This window comes from Biomphalaria glabrata, chromosome 4, assembly GCF_947242115.1.
Source record: "Biomphalaria glabrata chromosome 4, xgBioGlab47.1, whole genome shotgun sequence".
Taxonomy (NCBI): Eukaryota; Metazoa; Mollusca; class Gastropoda; family Planorbidae; genus Biomphalaria; species Biomphalaria glabrata.
The window spans coordinates 42420957-42439769 of NC_074714.1; the positions used below are offsets into that span (position 1 = coordinate 42420957).

The 18813-nt window shown below is 35.6% G+C and overlaps 1 protein-coding gene across 1 annotated transcript in view; it reads right to left on the reverse strand.

Annotated features, from left to right (window-relative positions):
* The window catches only part of LOC106050338 (glycoprotein 3-alpha-L-fucosyltransferase A-like), a 44495-nt gene that overhangs the window by 23530 nt on the left and 2152 nt on the right, over positions 1 to 18813 (reverse strand). Inside the window, exons 2-3 of the mRNA XM_056028039.1 lie at positions 1719 to 2033; positions 1082 to 1210 (exon numbers count right to left, since the gene is read on the reverse strand). Of these exons, the coding sequence (XP_055884014.1) occupies positions 1082 to 1210; positions 1719 to 2015 (426 nt within the window). The 5' untranslated portion in view covers positions 2016 to 2033. The remainder of the gene's footprint in view (positions 1 to 1081; positions 1211 to 1718; positions 2034 to 18813) is intronic.

Consider the following 18813-nt stretch of genomic DNA (forward strand, 5'->3'; position numbering starts at 1 on the left):
CTCAGTCCCCCCCCCCCCCCCACACACCTTTTATCAGTAGCTAACATTAAGTAAAAGCGGTTCACGGGTTGGTCGTAGTACTGGAAACCTTATACCTAGAGAAAAGGATGAGATTTATCTGCCCTATTGATCGCAAGTTCTGAGAAGTGATATTTGACTTTCTTTTTCATGATTAATGAAAACTCTAATTAGTTACAGACATCTTGACAGATCGATAAGTAGATCTTGAGATTCATCAATAATGAAATCATTTGCTAGTACCACAGCATTTACGTTTACTTTGAAGTAAATCTCGCGGTATTTGCATTCTGCTCTTACCGTTGTGGACGCATACTTCCATTCTTAAAAAAACACATGCTATGTACGTCATTGTTGATTATCGACCAAGTTTTTTTTTCTTTCAAAACATTCTTTCTCACAGGCAAATGGGACTTACATTTTGGACTGACGAGTTTGAAATCCACTTACAGTGATTTCTCTCGCTTTTTAGAAAGTGTAACCTATGACATAATATTATTTCTCCAAAGTAAATTCTTGAGCTTCTGTTTCTAACACTGAGCCGGAATAGCAAAAATGTACACTATAGAAGACAAGTCTTTTTCGGATGCAATGCAATAGTTGCAAAACTGATCAAATGATAAACTAGTTGGCTATATTGAAGGAAAACAGATAAACTATGATAGTCAATTGTTCCAGAGTGGCAAAGCCCGATAATTTTTTTTTTAATTCTGGCTGAGTAGTAAAACTCTTGGCTTCCGAACCGGTAATCCCGGGTTCGAATCCTGGTGAAAACTGGAATATTTAATTTTGGAATCTTTAGAGCAACTGTGATTCTACCCAGCTCTAATGTGTACCTGACAATAGTTGAGGAAAAGTAAAGGTGGTTGGTCATTGTTCTGGCCACCTGACACCATCGTTAACTGTGGGCCACAGAAACAGATGACCTATAGATCGCAAGTTTTGAAAAGTGAACTGTACTTCTAGACATAGTATGGACGTTTTCACATCTGGACTGTCAACATCCAAAAAAATGTCAAACTCTATTTGTGACCCTAAACTCTAGTAAGTATATCACATTCACCTGGTAAGCGTGACGCTTGCTTGGCATGCGGCTTCCTTTCCAGAAATTCCATAGAGCACCTGCGTGAAAGAGCACGGCATCACTTTGGTCAAACAATGTCCGGTCGTTGGTCATCGTGCATTCTTTGACCTGTTGATCAGAAATAAAGAGACAGTATGGTTTGATTTATACGAACTATCAATATAAGTAAATAGTCTCAGCCACAAATAGCATAGGCAACTAAAAAAAACAAGTTTTAAAAGTGAGTGATAATGGTAAATTTTGACTTTTTATTACTAAGGGTGCATTATTTTCCCATGGGAACTCCCACATTATCTGATCTAATGACGAAATGCACGATAAAACATAGACAAGAGTAGTGGAGTTTGGTTTTCAATTTGTCAATTTCATTGTCATCATATTTCTAACGTAATATACTAGAGGTATTAATTTACACATTTTCTCTGTGGTAATTCGTAAATAACAATAATAATTAGTAAGATATAAGATAAAAATTAAGAATGCCAGATAATTGTCAGTAAGGTAGATCAAACAATTTTTAGAAGGTAGTCTAACGAATGTTTACAACAATCACTAAAATAAAATTCCTACACAAATAAACTAAAACTTTCAATGTAAACACTGACAATGCTCCTACTTTACAAGGCCTGAAATAAGAGTCGTCTGTCTCCTCCCAAGTCACGTCATCAAAGAATCCAGTCCACCTCAAAATTCTTTTCACTTCCGAGTTTGGTCTGATCACTCTTTGAGGGAGTTTTTGTATGAACTCGCCTGGCTGGCCGCAGCCCTCTGGCGGACACATCTGTTCAGTTGAGGCAATGACCAATAGAAAGAAGAAGCTGACGATGACAGAGCTGAGCAGAAACTTCAAAAACTTCTTCCATTTTCTCCTAATCATGTTGGTGCGACAGAAACTCAGACGAAGATGCATCATCTCTGGTCATTAGTGCGCCTTGAAAAAAAAAAAAAGAAAAGTCATTTCTACTTGAAGTTTGCCTTAATCTAGTAAATACATTAGAGATGTATCGACAGCATGGTAAAAACAATTACGGGTATTTCCGGTTTTACGTAGGTAAATGTGTTTTGATCAAAGGTTTGTTCCAGTGGTGCACATATCAAGAGTTTTGGCCCCTTGTGGTCTATAAAACAGATGTAAAGGTCATCTGTTTCGGTGGCTAACAGTTAACTAGGGTGTCAGGTAGCCAGCACAATGACCAACCGCCTTTATTTTTCCCCAACTAATGTCAGGTACCCATCCGAGCTACTCAGAGGAGCTTTCACCAGCCTTCGAATCCAAGATCCCCGGTTCAGAAGCCAAGCGCTTCACCACACATCCACCGCACATCCACATTAATTCTGTGTATATCTGTCAATAAAGGTTACGTTTGTTGCAAAAAGCATTTTTAAAAAAAAACTGGCTAGAAGAAGAAAAAATGTGAACTCACTGTCTGTCTGGTAAAAGTTTTAAACACGTTATTTCTCCCACACCCATTTTAGGATCAAGTTGAAACTTTGCACAATTATTTTGTTAAGACCTTTGTTTAAACTAATCACCAGGTCAATTATATTTTGATTTTAGACTCCAAATACAAGTATCTACAAGCAAAAAAAAGGGTTATCAAAAGGGGAAGAACTCGTCCTTAAAACTATATCTACCAATAATGTATAAGTTATTTCCCTTATTTGATATCAAACAAAATAATTAATTACAAATAATTCATGAGCTAATTTATTATTTATGTTTATTGATTCATGTTTTGTTAAGTACAATTAATAATTGTTTAAAGTATCAACTCGATCGGAGAATGCGTGAGGGAGAAATAGTGTTAACAATTATTTAAAACCAACGAATTTAGCCATATCTGTGAACACTGAATTATTAGTTTCCCTTGTTGCTGTTGAACTAAATGATGACTGCCAGTAATTGATTGTCTGATTGGTTACTTGTTTTTTAATGATCCATGACTTGTCTATGTCAATGAATAATTGTGCGAAGTTTCAGCTTGATCAGAGAATGGGTGTGGGAGAAATATTGTGTACTATTTGTTTTACCAGACAGACAGACAGAGTGAGTTGATATAAGCTTTGTAAATTACATTGAAAAGAATGACTGAAAGAGTCATTAACAAACTGAGAATGTGACTTACAAATTTATGAGATCAAGAAATTGACGAGTGATTTTTTAAGAATGTAACAATTCAAAATATTACCTATTCATAGTTTTTATAATAACACGAGTTTAAAATAGTTACATCATCTTTATAATGAACATAGCTTAATTAAACGCCAATTCACAACGATAACTCGTGTATCTGAACTAGTGGGTAGATATCGTAATATTAAAGAAATAAGAATTAAACCAAAACAAAATACAAATGTAATGTATCTTCAAGAGTACTTCACATTGCTGACGTAGTATTTTTTTTTTCTATTATCATTCTATTATTATACCACATTCGAATGTAATCAAACGATGAGCTGATCATGTAAGAGTTACCTTCCTTTCATTGATTTTATATCACAGTAATAAGATTTATGTCAATTTGTTATTTTTCTCTTTCGATAAATCTACCCGAAAAACAATTGAACACCAATAAATCTACAATTGTTTTAAGTAAAATTATGTAAGAATTTGAAACCTTTACATTCATACAGTCGACACAAACTTGTTTCATTTACAATAGCCCAGTTGTTGACGGTCGTTGACTTGTAGCATCCAACTGCTGGAAGACAACTAAACCGCTGTTGGCGTATTATATTTTAACTTATAAAAACTTGATATAACTTGAAAAACATCTTTTGGTCAACAAAACTAAATATAACTTTTATTACAAAATAAACAAATTCAACTTAATGTAAAATGAAATAAATGTAGTAAAATTGTATTTTAAACAAAATCGAACTCAATACAATAACACGTCTGTATAGTCTCGCGTTTTTGGAGTCGTCTGTTCTAACAAAGACCGCAGACGACAATGGCACCTATCTTGCATCAGTCAGAACCAATCACTAACTTATTACCACCATCACCATAGAAACATACTACAAACACACTCACATTCCATAACAAGCCAGTCTTGAGCCTGGGCGCAATGAAACCCTTCGCGCAATTGTCCTAGGTCTATCATAAAGACTAGTGCACACGTCTGTAACATGAAACACACACACACACACACAAAACAGACACCCCCCCCACACACACACACACAAATCTACAAAATAAAAACTAGAACAGAAGCCTAATACAGCTGTGAGATTCATAACAAATATTCACATTTAATTAGAGTAGCACCTTTAGTAAAATCACGAAATCTAGAGACTTCAGAAGACTAAAAAGTAAATCAGAATACATAAAACACTGAACCATCATTTACGAATGAAAAAAAAAAAACAAAAAAAAACTAATAAAATACTCAGAAAGACACAAAAATAAACTATTCTTCCATATGCTAGGGCAGATTGGCGTAACTAATTCTTCTTCCCTAGTGCTATAAGAGCATAGAATGGGTTGCCTGAATCAGCCAGGAAAACCAATGGCTTGGCAGATTTTAAGTCACTGATAACGTTATTAACATGCAAGACTAGATTGACACATAGATACACGCAGGACGTAAGAACAGGAAGTCATGTCACACATCTCTGCCGAACACAGAGCAATCAAAGATATCAAACATACCCATTGACATACGCACAAACAATATGACGATTATTACATAACAGATGATCCTAATGAAACACACTCAAACTATACAACTATGAATACATAATAGATTACCATAGATTACCCTTAGATCTAATGACACACACACACACACACATATATATCCCACACACATCTATATGAGAAGACAGACGCACACACACACATATATCCCACACACATCTATATGAGAAGACACACGCACACACATATATATACATATATATATATATATATATATATATATATATATATATATATATATATATATATATATATATATATATATATACCACACACGTCTATATGAGAAGACACACGCACACATTCCGCCGACCATCACATTCGAGTGACTCCATGTTAACATTTAGCTATCCTTTGGTGCTCCATCAATATTCTACTCTGGTCCAGAAATCAATCTTTATGGCATGTGTGACACTGAATCCTCATAAAACTGCTCAAGTTGAAACAGTTCTTGTCCACCTGCAATTAATTAAAACGCCAGCGGTTTATGTTTTTTTTTTAATTAGTCCTACTTTTACATCTAGTATTTTTTTTTCTACCTATGCATTGAGAAAACTATCAAGCTAATTTCATGATTTGTATGTTTTCGCCTCGTCTTGACGTAGGTTATGTATACTACAGCGGTTTATTAAACACTTAACTACTTCGTACTTTTAACTGCCCTTATAGTCAATGCCTTAACTCTTTCTCTATGTAATTATTTATCACATTCTAGTGGAATCAACAATGGTATCGTCAGTTAGGAGAGAAAGAGTTAAATCAGTGCTGACAATCAGTTTCAGCCTTGGTGGGGGTATGAATTTCTGACGCGTGTCACGAACATCAGCACCAAAAAACAACAACTCTCAAACACCGAAAAAACAACAACTCTCAAACATCGAAAAAACAACAACTCTCAAACACCGAAAAAACAACAACTCTCAAACATCGAAAAAACAACAACTCTCAAACACCGAAAAAACAACAACTCTCAAACATCGAAAAAACAACAACTCTCAAACACCGAAAAAACAACAACTCTCAAACATCGAAAAAACAACAACTCTCAAACATCGAAAAAACAACAACTCTCAAACATCGAAAAAACAACAACTCTCAAACATCGAAAAAACAACAACTCTCAAACATCGAAAAAACAACAACTCTCAAACACCGAAAAAACAACAACTCTCAAACATCGAAAAAACAACAACTCTCAAACACCGAAAAAACAACTCTTAAACATCGAAAAAAAAAACACGTCTCATATCCAATGAAATCGATTCTCATTACGCAATGTGGGCAAATGTGTCAAATGGCCGGCCCGCTGGCTGTTGTTTGGGCCTGTGTTTTAAAATCATGTTTTAATGTTTCGAAAATGTGTTCCCGTTGGAAAACTTGCGTATAAGTTTTAAATGTATGAGTTGCAGTTATAATGATAAAGGTAGAACCTCAATTTAGTTTGAGTCCGGTAGTAAGGTGTAGACGTCTGTATCTAGCAAAGTGGTTATTATTTTTTTTTTATAAAACCAAAAATGTACTCATAATTATGAATAACATTCGTCTCGAGAGCGACAAGTCTATAGAGCTGAAGAAAATTCCTGGCGGTCAAGATCATAAAGCCATAGGCGTAGTGGGTGGGTGGGTGAGGAGGGGAAATATGGGGTTGCATCATGCCCAGGGCGCTAGTTATGCTCGCTACGCCTTTGAACATGTTTATTGTTGTCACGTAGTCAAAGCAGGACATTAAACATTAAATGATGGTTCTGAAAATAAACCAGAGGCAGGGGGGTTCCTTCATAGCAGCCTCGTCAAGACTTGCTTAACTGTCCAACTTTAAAAAAAAAAAATTAGAAGCCGGAATTTATGGAAGGGCGTGTGTTCCGGAAGGGATAGAAGAGGAAAAGATATGGTTAGGGTCCGTCAAAAGTATGTTTGATGTTGTTATTTGATAGATGCAGTATGAATAGAGATGTTTGTGAAGGGTTATAGACATTAGTAACGTTAAGATAAAGAGTCAATAAATGCAAAAGAAAATTTGAATAATATGAATGGGAGGATAAAAAAAGACAGGATACTGTAAATATTCTAGAGGGTGACCAGTGTGGAGCTTAAGAAAAAAAATTAATTAGCATCTTCAAAAGTAGTTCTTTAGAGTTAGGTTACAACTATGGTCTGCAGTGAATTGATCGATAGTTCAGAGAAATGTTCACATAGCTGTTTCACGTCTCTAGAAAGTAGAGCAAAGAGCTGGAAGAAGTACTGAACAAGATGAGGAGGGACATGTAGGACACAAGAGAAGTCACTATCGTATAACCAATGTAAAATGATAGTCATTTAACAAATTATCAAGCCAAGCAAATTGAGTCTAGGGAAATATTTGCATTCTCCACAGAGAGGAATGGAGTTAGACGGTTGACAGATCTTGTGTGGTGCCACAACGCAGGTGAAGTTGAACCATTTGCATATAAAAAAAAATCGACTGCAAAAATATCAACTCCTAAAAATCTAAAAAAAAAATGTTCCGCTCTCAGACCTAAGTGAATAAACAGGTCAAATACCAAGCTTCAATAAACTCATCTCACGTCTGCGGCTTACTGGTCGATGACGTCAATTTCCTTGCTTTGTACTACAAACTGGATGGTAACTGGAAAGTTCTGGAAATCTCAGAGAGAATCTGCTTGACAGTGCACCTCTTTCTGTTTGCTGGTACGTACTTCAACTCCAGACTCTGAGAGCAGCAATTAATTTCTATCTCAGAGAATCCATTGTAGTCTACAGTCAGAGATGCACACTGCGATCAATGTTCAAGGGATAATTCTATAGAGTTAGGTTACAACTATGGTCTGCAGTGAATTGATCGATAGTTCAGAGAAATGTTCACATAGCTGTTTCACGTCTCTAGAAAGTAGAGCAAAGAGCTGGAAGAAGTACTGAACAAGATGAGGAGGCACATGTAGGACACAAGAGAAGTCACTATCGTATAACCAATGTAAACATTGAAGTGAAATAATTAGGACAACATTGCCTTTGAGAATTGTTCCATTTGTTTTTTTAACGAAACATCATTTTTCTTTTTTTTTAAATTCAAAGTACTTGGTACTGTACATTGGTAGGCACGATCCATTCTTGAATTGGAAAATCAATGATATTTTTTAAAGATATCAAAATATACAGCATTCACATATTTCATTGCAAAAAAAAGAGAGAGAGAGAGAAAGACAGAGAGAGAAAGAGAGAGAGACACACAAAGAGACAGAGGAAGGGACAGAGACAGAGAGTGAGAGACAGAGAGGGAGAGACAGAGAGGGAAAGGGAGAGACAGAGAGGGAGAGACAGAGAGGGAGAGACAGAGAGACAGAGGGAGAGACAGAGAGGGAGAGACAGAGAGTGAGGGACAAGGAGAGGGAGAGAGGGAGAGACAGAGAGACAGAGGGAGAGACAGAGACAGAGAGGGCGAGACAGAGACAGGCAGAGAGAGACAGAGAGGGAGAGACAGAGAGACAGAGGGGGAGAGACAGAGACAGAGACAGAGAGGCAGACAGAAAGGGAGAGACAGAGAAATAGACAGAGAGAGAGAAACAGAGAAAGAAATGTTTTTAAAAGACAGAAAAAGGAGAGAGGGAATGAGGCGCAAGAGAGACGCATAGTTGGGGCGGGGGTGGGGGGGGAACGGAACGAGACACAGAGAGATAGAGAAAGATGGAGAGATAACTAAATAGAAAAAGAAAAAAGAAATATCGATTTGGTGGTAAACATTCATGGAGAAAACTCAGGTAATTATACAGTACTCCAAAATACATAGATTATACTTTCAGAGATGTTACATCAAATGTGTACTTATTAGTATTTAGACTCTATATAGGTTCAGTGATATAACAAAGTAAAGTACTGGCTGCTGACACCTTGAAATAAAATAAGAATAGGTACACTAGATAGTAAAACTATTCAATAACTTTATTATTAAACAGAAATCTGTCCATGCACTAAGAGACCGTGTGGATGGTGACAAGTCTGAGACATGTAATAGGAAGATCTGCAATAGTAAGCCTTGAAAATAGTCATTGTTAAATCTGAACATTTCTCGACCTGTGCTACGTGTACACCCGATATCGGGACATCGAAAAACATTCCGGCGATGTCGCTTAACAAACTCTGAGATCATTCATTTTGGAGAAACTGGAATCCAAATATAGAAACAAGCTAAAAAAATAGTTAAATAAAGAAATAACCCCCCCCCCCCCCCAACCCCAGTCATATCCATCAATACCCTTTTCATTATCAAACATAATAACAAATTACCAATAATTAATTGATTTACTGGTTAATGTATTGAATGATTCATGATTTATTTGGTACCGGTACATAAATAATTGTGTAAAGTTTCAACTTTATTGATAATTGATGTGGGGAGAAATAACGTGTACAAAAATCGTACCAGACAGACAGACAAAATGAGTTTATATAAGCTTTGAAAAAAAAAAAAACTGTTCTTGAAAGACTTAAACTGAGAAGCGCCCCTGGTCTTTATCGATAATGACCAGTCAAGATAAGGTTAGGTATCAAAAGTCAGGTCTCTGTTTACACTGCAGAGAGTTCAAAGGTCAAAGGTTGTCAGATGTTCCGTTTCAATCCACAGGAAATGCATCCTTTCCCGTGGAACGTCAAACATAAAGATAAAAACAAAATGTTTGCAAACAGATTGTTGCTTGGCAACTGCTCGTAAACAGCTAACTAAAATATGGCTTAGAGGCTATTTGTTTTGTGACATGTTACGACAATGCCATCGGAGAAAAACTGCGTATTTATATTTGACTGCATGGAGCGAAATAAAAAAAAATTGTCTTTGCACAGACAATAATTGCGCACTACATAAAACAATTTTTATTAACGGCCCCCGTAACGGAAAAAGCCGCTAGATTAGTTTTGTGTGGTCTGTCTGTCCGCCCGTCCGTCCGTGCCGTTTAGATCACAGAAACTAAAAAGATATTTGAAGATCCAATATCATTAAAATGTTAGGTTTGCAAAGTTGTGGTGCAACGGCTTCTATTTGTCTTTTGAAGGCGAACCGTTGAATTTTTTAAAATGTAAATATGCCATCAGTTTATTCTTTAAAAATATAGTACTTTTGAAAAACTTTCAGGGGAAGTAAGTTTTATAATAGACTATTTATGAAGGGGTAGTAGTTCCAATCCCAACTTAATCAGAAATAATTATATTTTTGAAATTACTTTTGAAAAAGCAGCATGGAAACCCTCCAAAATACAACCTCCCCCAACTGGTCCACAAAACAAAAAAAAAGTGGAGTATTGCATGTAGCGTTGTACAAAAGCAATTTTTAAAACAATCAAAACGCGGCAAATATATCATTGATATGTTATTAGTTTTGTGTCGTTTTTCTGTCTGTATGTCAATTTAGATCGAAAAGCAAGAAAAGCTCTTGAAAGTTTATTTTTCGATTTGGGCAAAAAATTAATTATATGCCAGAAATCTTATTTTTTTAAGTGAAAAACAACGCCAAATAATTGTTTGAAATCACTCTTCTGATATGTTCAGTTTGTTTTCAAATGAAACAACGCCAAATGATTCTTTGAAATTTCATTCATTTGACTTTAGACAACCAAAACAAGTCCGTGGCTTGATTATTCCTTGTCAATGGGCGGTTCTAGTTGGGGCCGCCTCTGAGTTTGTGTGATAACACAAACTCTCTGTGTAACCTTGTTAACTATTCATCCCATTAATCTATACTTTTGTTTGCAGTATTTTTTAGTTCATACGATTTATTTTGTAAATTATAAGAACGCGTGCTTATTATACAAAGGCCCCCAATTTTATTTTTTAGACCAGTGTTTCCCAAACTTTTTCTTTAATGGAACACTTCGCACATTCTGAGTATTTAGCTTTTTTTTTTTAGAGAGATGAATTCACGTGGTGGCCTACTAGTTAATTATTCCAGTAATTCAGGAACACCCATTGAGACCTTGCGGAACACTAGGGATCAGTGGAACACAGTTTGAGAAACACTGCTACAGACCCATCTCATTTTAGGTTCTGAATTATTTAAAAAGTTGAAATTTAAGTCAACGTGGACTGTTGCATGGTATTACAAAGGACTGAATTCAACTTTTTCAACCAACCTTGGCAGACGTTAGATTAGTCTAAACAAAAGCAGACGTATGCCTACTTGGCATAGTAGGATTTATATATATATATAATGGATAATTATTTCCAAATATTTGTTGTTCTAATTTAATAATAAAGTTTGTTAAGGGATCTCTAACACTTTTATTCAAATAGACCTTATGCTATGATGACCCAGATCCAACAGTGACATGTTTTGTTAACGCAGTTAAAATCATATTTAAATTTAATTTTTTTTATATGAGTAACTAAATTGCAATAAAAAGTACATGTTATTGACGAGCCCAATAACTTTTTGCCTCTAAACACTATGCTGCTGTTTAAGCGATATCTCTTAAACTTTCTTAAAGCCCATAAAGAAATATCGAGAAAACAAGCAAAATTTAAAAAATACTGTAAAAAAAAGCTTATATTAAGTCTATCAATTAGTTTGGATCAGTTTGTAATAGATCTAAACTAACCATAATAAATGTTTGCGATTATAAATATTTTACTTTTTGTTTTTGCTTAGCGCAATTTTATGCTTTTAGCTTCCTCAGTTGGAAAAAGGTGGGGGGGGGAAAGAACGGGGTATCTGAGTGATCGTTTTTTAAATGTATTTATATAAAAAAAAGTGAACAACCTGAATTCAAACTCGTGGGCAAAAAACCTTCTCGGGCTTATGAAGCCAACACGGTAACCACTCTTCTAGCAAAGAGCGTATGAACATGAAAGATTGTAGAGTTGTCTATTGTTTCTATTTCATGTTTGTGTTCACTAAGCCTCGGACAACGACCTATTAAAGGGATTATTTCAGCTTATTCCACCACTTCAGTCAAGTAAAATTTCTTTCCCTTGTTAGAGATACCAAACAAAATAATTAATTACAAGTAGTAAATTAACTAATTGGTTAATTTTTTTAATTGATTCTTGTGTTGTCAGGTAAAAGAAATAATTTACAAAATTTCAGCTTGATCCGAGATAGGGTGTGGGAGAAATAACACGAACAAACTTTTTACCAGACAGACAGACAGATAGACAGACCGACAGAGTGAGTTGATATATGCTTTGTAAAGACAAACTGGAAATAAGATTCATCAGTAGAGGAATTGACGACCTATGGAAGATACTCTAATCCTGGCAAAGACAACGCGAAACAGAGAAAGATGATCGAAAGATCATGTGTGGTGCCCCAACAGACTATGGTGAAGCTGAGGTGAAGGTGAATATATAGTAAAAATCAATACGTAGCCAATTACAACGATGTGTTAAAGATTGGCCTACTGATCAAAATCAAGCAACAAAGATTACGTTGACACAGAGAGTCTGTCGAATGTCTGGCGAAGAGATGAGTATTTTATTGACAGAACTTCACACAGACAGTATTTATTTTACCTGCAGAATTACAAAGCGTGGAAAATTCGATAAGAAAATTGCGTTTCTTCCCCATTAGCAATATGTTGTTTTTTTTACTTCGCTAGGAGCTATAGATGTTTGCTGTTTCTTTTTTTTTTTATTCGAAAAATTTAATCATGCTTTTTTTTTTTTTTAAATAAACCTTTGAAGTCTATGTATCGATCTTGTCCGCCTCTATGTAAATGACGTCACAGTTCTGTGGAGAATGAGATTAAAACGAAGGCAGAGCTCAGAAATACATGAAATACCGTATTTCCATTTTAAGTGTAAAATCTTACAATCATCATATACAAAAAATACCCCGGATGGAGTTAGCTCCCTTACAATGTCCTCCTAAACCCACATTCCCATTGCGAATAAAAAAAATCTTTTACAGGTTGAATGTGATCCTCAGTATAATTTAATTTATCATCTCTAAATCTTGACTGGCTAGACTCTCGTGTTGCTAGTTTGACTTGCTAGCAGTTCTACTCTTCCCAGTCATCAGACATCCTCAAAAGATTTATCAAAAGACATGACTTTCTCTAGTTGTCCAAACAAATGTAGCCCTGGCGAATCTAGATCTGTGTTTTTACTTGACCGTTAGACTGAAAGATGAAAGCATCAAGAAATTGTAAATTTGTATCAAATTCTCTCCCTTCTCTTATCATTCAAGTTCTGACGCGTTCCTGCAGTGAAGGCTTGTGGTGTAGGATGAAATGTATAATAGCTAGCAGTTCATCTCAAAAGCCTTAATTCTTCTTTTAGCGTACGCTTTCAGCGTTAAAACTTTTCATACCGATTCAACATAGTAATACTCTGAAACTGAATAGAACTTAATTGTGCTCAAGATTTCGAATTCTACAATACACTCTTCGTTTTCTTTGAAAGAACTTTACAATTTAATAGTATAAACTAAAAAATTGAACATTATATGGATTGATAGCGCTGGACCTAGTCTAATTCTCTAGTCTTCTTTTCTCTTCTGGGAAGAAACATCTCAATTTAGACCAAACCATAATACTTCCTCCCTCTCTCTGTCTGTTATCTCACTAATGGATCTTTCTTTTACTCTCTCTCTCTCTCTCCTTCTTTCAGACCTTGTGATCTATAGGGCAGAGGGTGTAAAGGTCATCTGTTTCTGTGGCTAACGGTTAACGTGAGGCCAGCACAACGACCAACCGCCTTTACTTTCCCCAACTTATGTCAGGTACCCATTAGAGCTGGGTGGACACAGAGGCGCCCAAAGGTGACGAAGCTAAAAATCTCAGTCTTCAGAAGAATTCGAACCCGGGACCTCGGTTCAGAAGCCAAGCGTTTAACAGCTCAGCCACCGCGCCTCCATATATATATATATATATATATCGGTATTTCGCTATCCCGTTACTGGATCAGTGGAACTCGCTCTTACTTTCCCACCATCTCTTGTCCTCTTTAATTCCTACACTCCTTCCTACTCTTCTTTGTTAGCAACACAACCGGATGTGCAGTCGGGAAATAAAAAAAAAAGTGAACATGACTCCAGGTATACAATGTTGCCAAAGAATAAAATACAAGCTTTGACATTTCAAACAAAAGCTACAAAACTAATAAATCAGAAACAAAATATTGTCACTAGGAATAGACCGATAATGATTTGGCGGGTGTAATTTTAAAGGTTCTTACTATCAAATTCGATGTTTTATTAATTTGGATAAACCCGATCTCAACTTAAACTTAACTTTAAACCGAATGAAGTACTTGGCTCATGCTCCACTAGAACCCTTCTAATAATCTAGAGCAATATTTGTTTTGTTTGTGAAACAACTAACATTGTATTGTCTTATTTTCATCTTAAGACTAGTTCTAAATGTTCTTGCTAAACAAAACAAAAAACGCATGAAAACAGTTTAGATACGTTGACACTCTCTATTCTCTTCTCACTGACTAGAAAATACACTAAACATGCCTATATGTAAAACAAAAGACGTTCTCACTGAACCACCTGATCTTCGTTTCATATTTTAAAAGACATTTACGAGATCTGCAACTGAAACAAGGTCTGGCTGATATACAGTAACTATGGAATAAAGGCAAACAATGAAAGACATATATCAGCGGCGGAGATATACACTAGCTATACCAGCAGGAAGAAGTCTGCTCTGGGATGCAGATCAACATTTGTTCCCTAATGTCTTATTTTAGTATACTACATCTAGATAGGTACATTGTTGGTTTTAGGCAGAATGGATATAAGATTAAATAATATATGTTTTGTGCAATGTGTGGATATGATTGTCAACCCCTGACCCATCCCCCCAAATTAAACAAAAAAGGTAGCTAATGAGAAAGAACTAATAAGCTCATGTATTTATTACTTAATTGGTAGGAAAGTAAAGTTCCTTTTTCAGACCTTGCGATTTATAGGGCAGATAATTTAAGGTCATCTGTTTCTTTGGCCAACGGTTAAGGGTGTCATGGGTCAACACAACGACCAACCGCATTTACTTTCCCCAACTAAAGACAGGGACCCATTAAAAGTCCCAAAATTCAAAGTCAAAGTCTTCACCAAGACCCCAGGATCGAAAGCCAAGCACTTAACCACACTGCCACTGCGCCCACACTTAATTGGTAGCCATATGGTTTATGCCTCAAATCCCACACAATACAAACGTAACACAAAAAAGGCCTAGGACTAACAGTGTCACTTAGACGTTAGATTCTCTAGCAGCCCTTCCAAATCCTCATTTCTTTGTGTGTGTAGTTTTAACTGTTAAACGTATGATATATTTTCATTTCATTTTAAATAAAGTTCTTCAAAGTAATACCTCAATATTCTAGCATCGAAAAAATAATGAAGTGTTTCCAATGTATTCAGATCGAAATGTCTGTTTTCATTGAATAATAAACTGCATTCACCGCATGTCTTTAAAAACATATTTTTAGAGCCACTGCAATAAGTTTTCAAAGACTTTTCAAACCAAAAACGTCAGAAAACGTAAAGCGATAAAGACCACGTGTCATACTAGTCGCTACTGGAAGTTTCCTGCCTCGTTTTGAAACTGCTTCGCGCTGGGAGATAATTGCCAACTTTAGAGTTGAGAACGAGAAGTAGATGAAAGACAACAAGAAATCGATGTAGGGAAACAAAAAGTTTACCATTCCACTGAAGGATGAAGCGGCGGAGACAAGTGGTGAGTGACAGTTTATAGGTACATACATTGACGTAAGTAGAATCAATGGTCTACCCCCTAGGGGCATATTTATTCAAATGTTATAGACAAACAGATGAGAGAAAAAAAATGAAAAGATATATAGTGAATGTGTCAAGCGAATCGGGACAGAAGTGGCACTTACAGCAAATATTTATACATAATTTCTGGTCTGTTGAAATTTCCAACCTATTCAAATATATGTTCTTAATTTCCAAAAATTGAAATATATATACATTTCTTAAGCTACAATGAAATAATTAAATTACTTATTTGATGGCTAAATATTTTTTTTTACTTTTTTTTTGCTTACATTAAATATTGACCTTTTTTTTTTTCTCAATATATCAATAAATCAAATTTGTATTTCTCAATACTGACGATATATTTCTATATGTGTGATATTTTAAATGAACATACAGAGAAATGCATATATGGACGTAAATATATAAATAGCAAGCTTACTGGTGTATCTGGTGTACAGAATACCTAAACGCTGATTAGCAAAGTATTTTAATTTTTTAGCATACGAACTATCTCAGCTCATTCGCTTGTGGCTAAAAGTAATTTTATTATACAGTTAGCAACAGTCATCTTTCCATTCAGCGTCCTTGACATTGTTGATTTTGTCTATTTATTTCAAAATCACTCCCAATCTTCCTCTTTTCATCTAGTTACTTTTGTCGTTGGGTTTCATTATTTCGCCACCGCATGTCTTTATATCGCTTTCAATTTTTCTAATACGTATGTAAGCATAATCTTAGAAATCTAAATGTAGAGAAAGAGAAGGCTACTGTGAGTAACTTTTGGTTCGGAAATTCCCAATAAAAAGAAACTGTTCTTTAAAAAAATAATATAATATTTTTGAAAGACTGCACATTGGGTAAAGCATCGTCTTAAATGACACAGATACAATCGATATAAGTAATGCAGTGGTTCCATGCAGTTCTCTTCCTTACCATTTTATTATGAAATGAATAACATTTGATCGTTAACCAGGGCTGGCTTGAAGTATCTGGAGGCACCAACACTTTTGAGAGAGCAAATAAAACCCCACAACATTATTCTCTTCAATCATGACATATTGTAAAAGTAAGAGAGGACATCTAAATTGTGTCTTCGTTTGAAAAAAATAGATATTTAATATGCATATTTTAGTAACAAAAAAATAAAACTTTTTAGGGCTTACTTAATGCAGTAAATTCGGAGTATAATAGGAGAATGTAGACATAATATAAGTGTACACGCCCTATCCACGACAGTGTAATCAAGTGTAAGATTTAAAATAAATATAAGGACATCCGTTATTGAACTTATGTAAATATCAATAAATAAATATCAATAAATTCTTGTGGATACATAGGGCTGTAGCCCCGCTTGCCTTGCCTTAAACCCGGCCCTGTCGTAAATATTTGACAATACATTTGTTCTTCTTCTGGTCACACGTCAAAGTTAAGAAAACACAGGGTCTATTTGTTTTCTAGTTTGAGGAGACTTCTTGACTCAGACTTATTTCCCCCTACATCTCTCAAGTTATCTGACGAGAAGATGATCGCGGAGCAAATTGCCGACGAATTTCCCGACAGTCGAAATCAATAGCCACGTAATTGTTAGTAATTTTACGGTACATTCGATACAGCCCGGGGGAGGGGGGGATGGATGGATTTTTTTCCCATCCGTAATTTTCCTGGTATACGCTTTGTCCTTTGTTAAGATCCGCAGTGAAGGGAATGCATTTCGTAATTCTATCTATCTATCTATCTATCTATCTATCTATCTATCTATCTATCTATCTATCTATCTATCTATCTATCTATCTATCTATCTATCTATCTTTCTATCTATCTATCTATCTATCTATCTATCTATCTATCTATCTATCTATCTATCTATCTATCTATCTTCGTATACTGTTCTATTTTTGTGTCTGTCTATCTATCTATATATGTCCGTATGGCGGTCTATCTATCTGTCTGATTGTCTGTCTATATACGTAATTTCTTACCCTAGTCTGTCTCTCTATGTTTCTATCACAATTCCCCCCCCCCTCAGATATTACCATCTGTCTGTCCTATTTGACGACACGTGTCATTTTAGATCTAAGCACAGTTCTACAGAGGCATAGCTAGGCTGGGGGAGGGAGGGGGTGAATTTGAAAATCCCCCCCCCCGTGCCACCACTGAAAGGGGACCCCCAAATGAGTGTTTTTTGCATTAAATATTACGCAAAAGGCAGCCCCCCCCCCCCCAAAAGAGCCCCCCCCCCTTTTGATCTCCAAATGATGGCTAATTATAGCTACTTCAATGCATTTCTATGGATTCTATTTATATAGATTTTTATATGTCAACACTAGACACACTCTCCAGACTCCCAGTCCACTCTCATCTCACGTACACAAACACAGTACAGAGGACTGACCAAGGCCCGCCCTCCGAGCACGTGTTAGTCTAATTCATCACCTAATCGGTATTAATTGCACTCTGGTATGAATTGGAAATGTCCTCTCGCCCGTCACTATCGCACATTATTACTGAATTTTAAACAGGCGTAGTTTAATTCAACGCTAATGGATTGCCGTTGAAAAATAGTACAGGCGACAGAATACATTAGGACAAAGCTCGAAATTAGTGTAATCCGATCAATTAAAAAAAAAAGTATTGTCTATGTCGTCATGGATTGTTGCATTGGTTGGTTCAATATAAAGTCTAGTAATATGTTTCATAAACTATCCGTACACCAATATCGTTACCTAGCTTTGTTATGGCTCCATCTGCATATTATTCTACCTACAGTAAATCTACTTTGCCTTACAATATTTCAAAACTCAAATTCCACATGTGAAACTTAAGAGATGGGTATGAACTCGACAGAAAAATGTGTAAAAAAAATATAAAGCAATTAACAATGGAGTTTGAAATTTCACACAAACTCTGCAAAAAGATATTTATGATAATTGTGAAAATAAAACTAATATCTTTGAAACATGGAATCTTAAAATTATATAACACCGTAACTCTGGTGTAACAAAAGTACAATTTGAATCTACTTGAAAGCGATTTTTTTTGCAGAAGGTAAGCTAATGTTAAGCCCTAACGTCATTTGTATCCTGACATCTGCCAGGTGGAGGGAACATGCTTAAGTCTTGGAATCATGCAAACATCTTATTAAACGTGGGTCAAGTACCTGACATTCAATGACAGAGTGTCCGGCTTTCATAAATTTGGTAACACGCTATATGGAAAATAAAGGTCAGGTGTACTTTTATTTCTAATACACCATGACCCAGTGAGTCTTTTTTTATTTGGTTTCGGTAAAATGTTTTT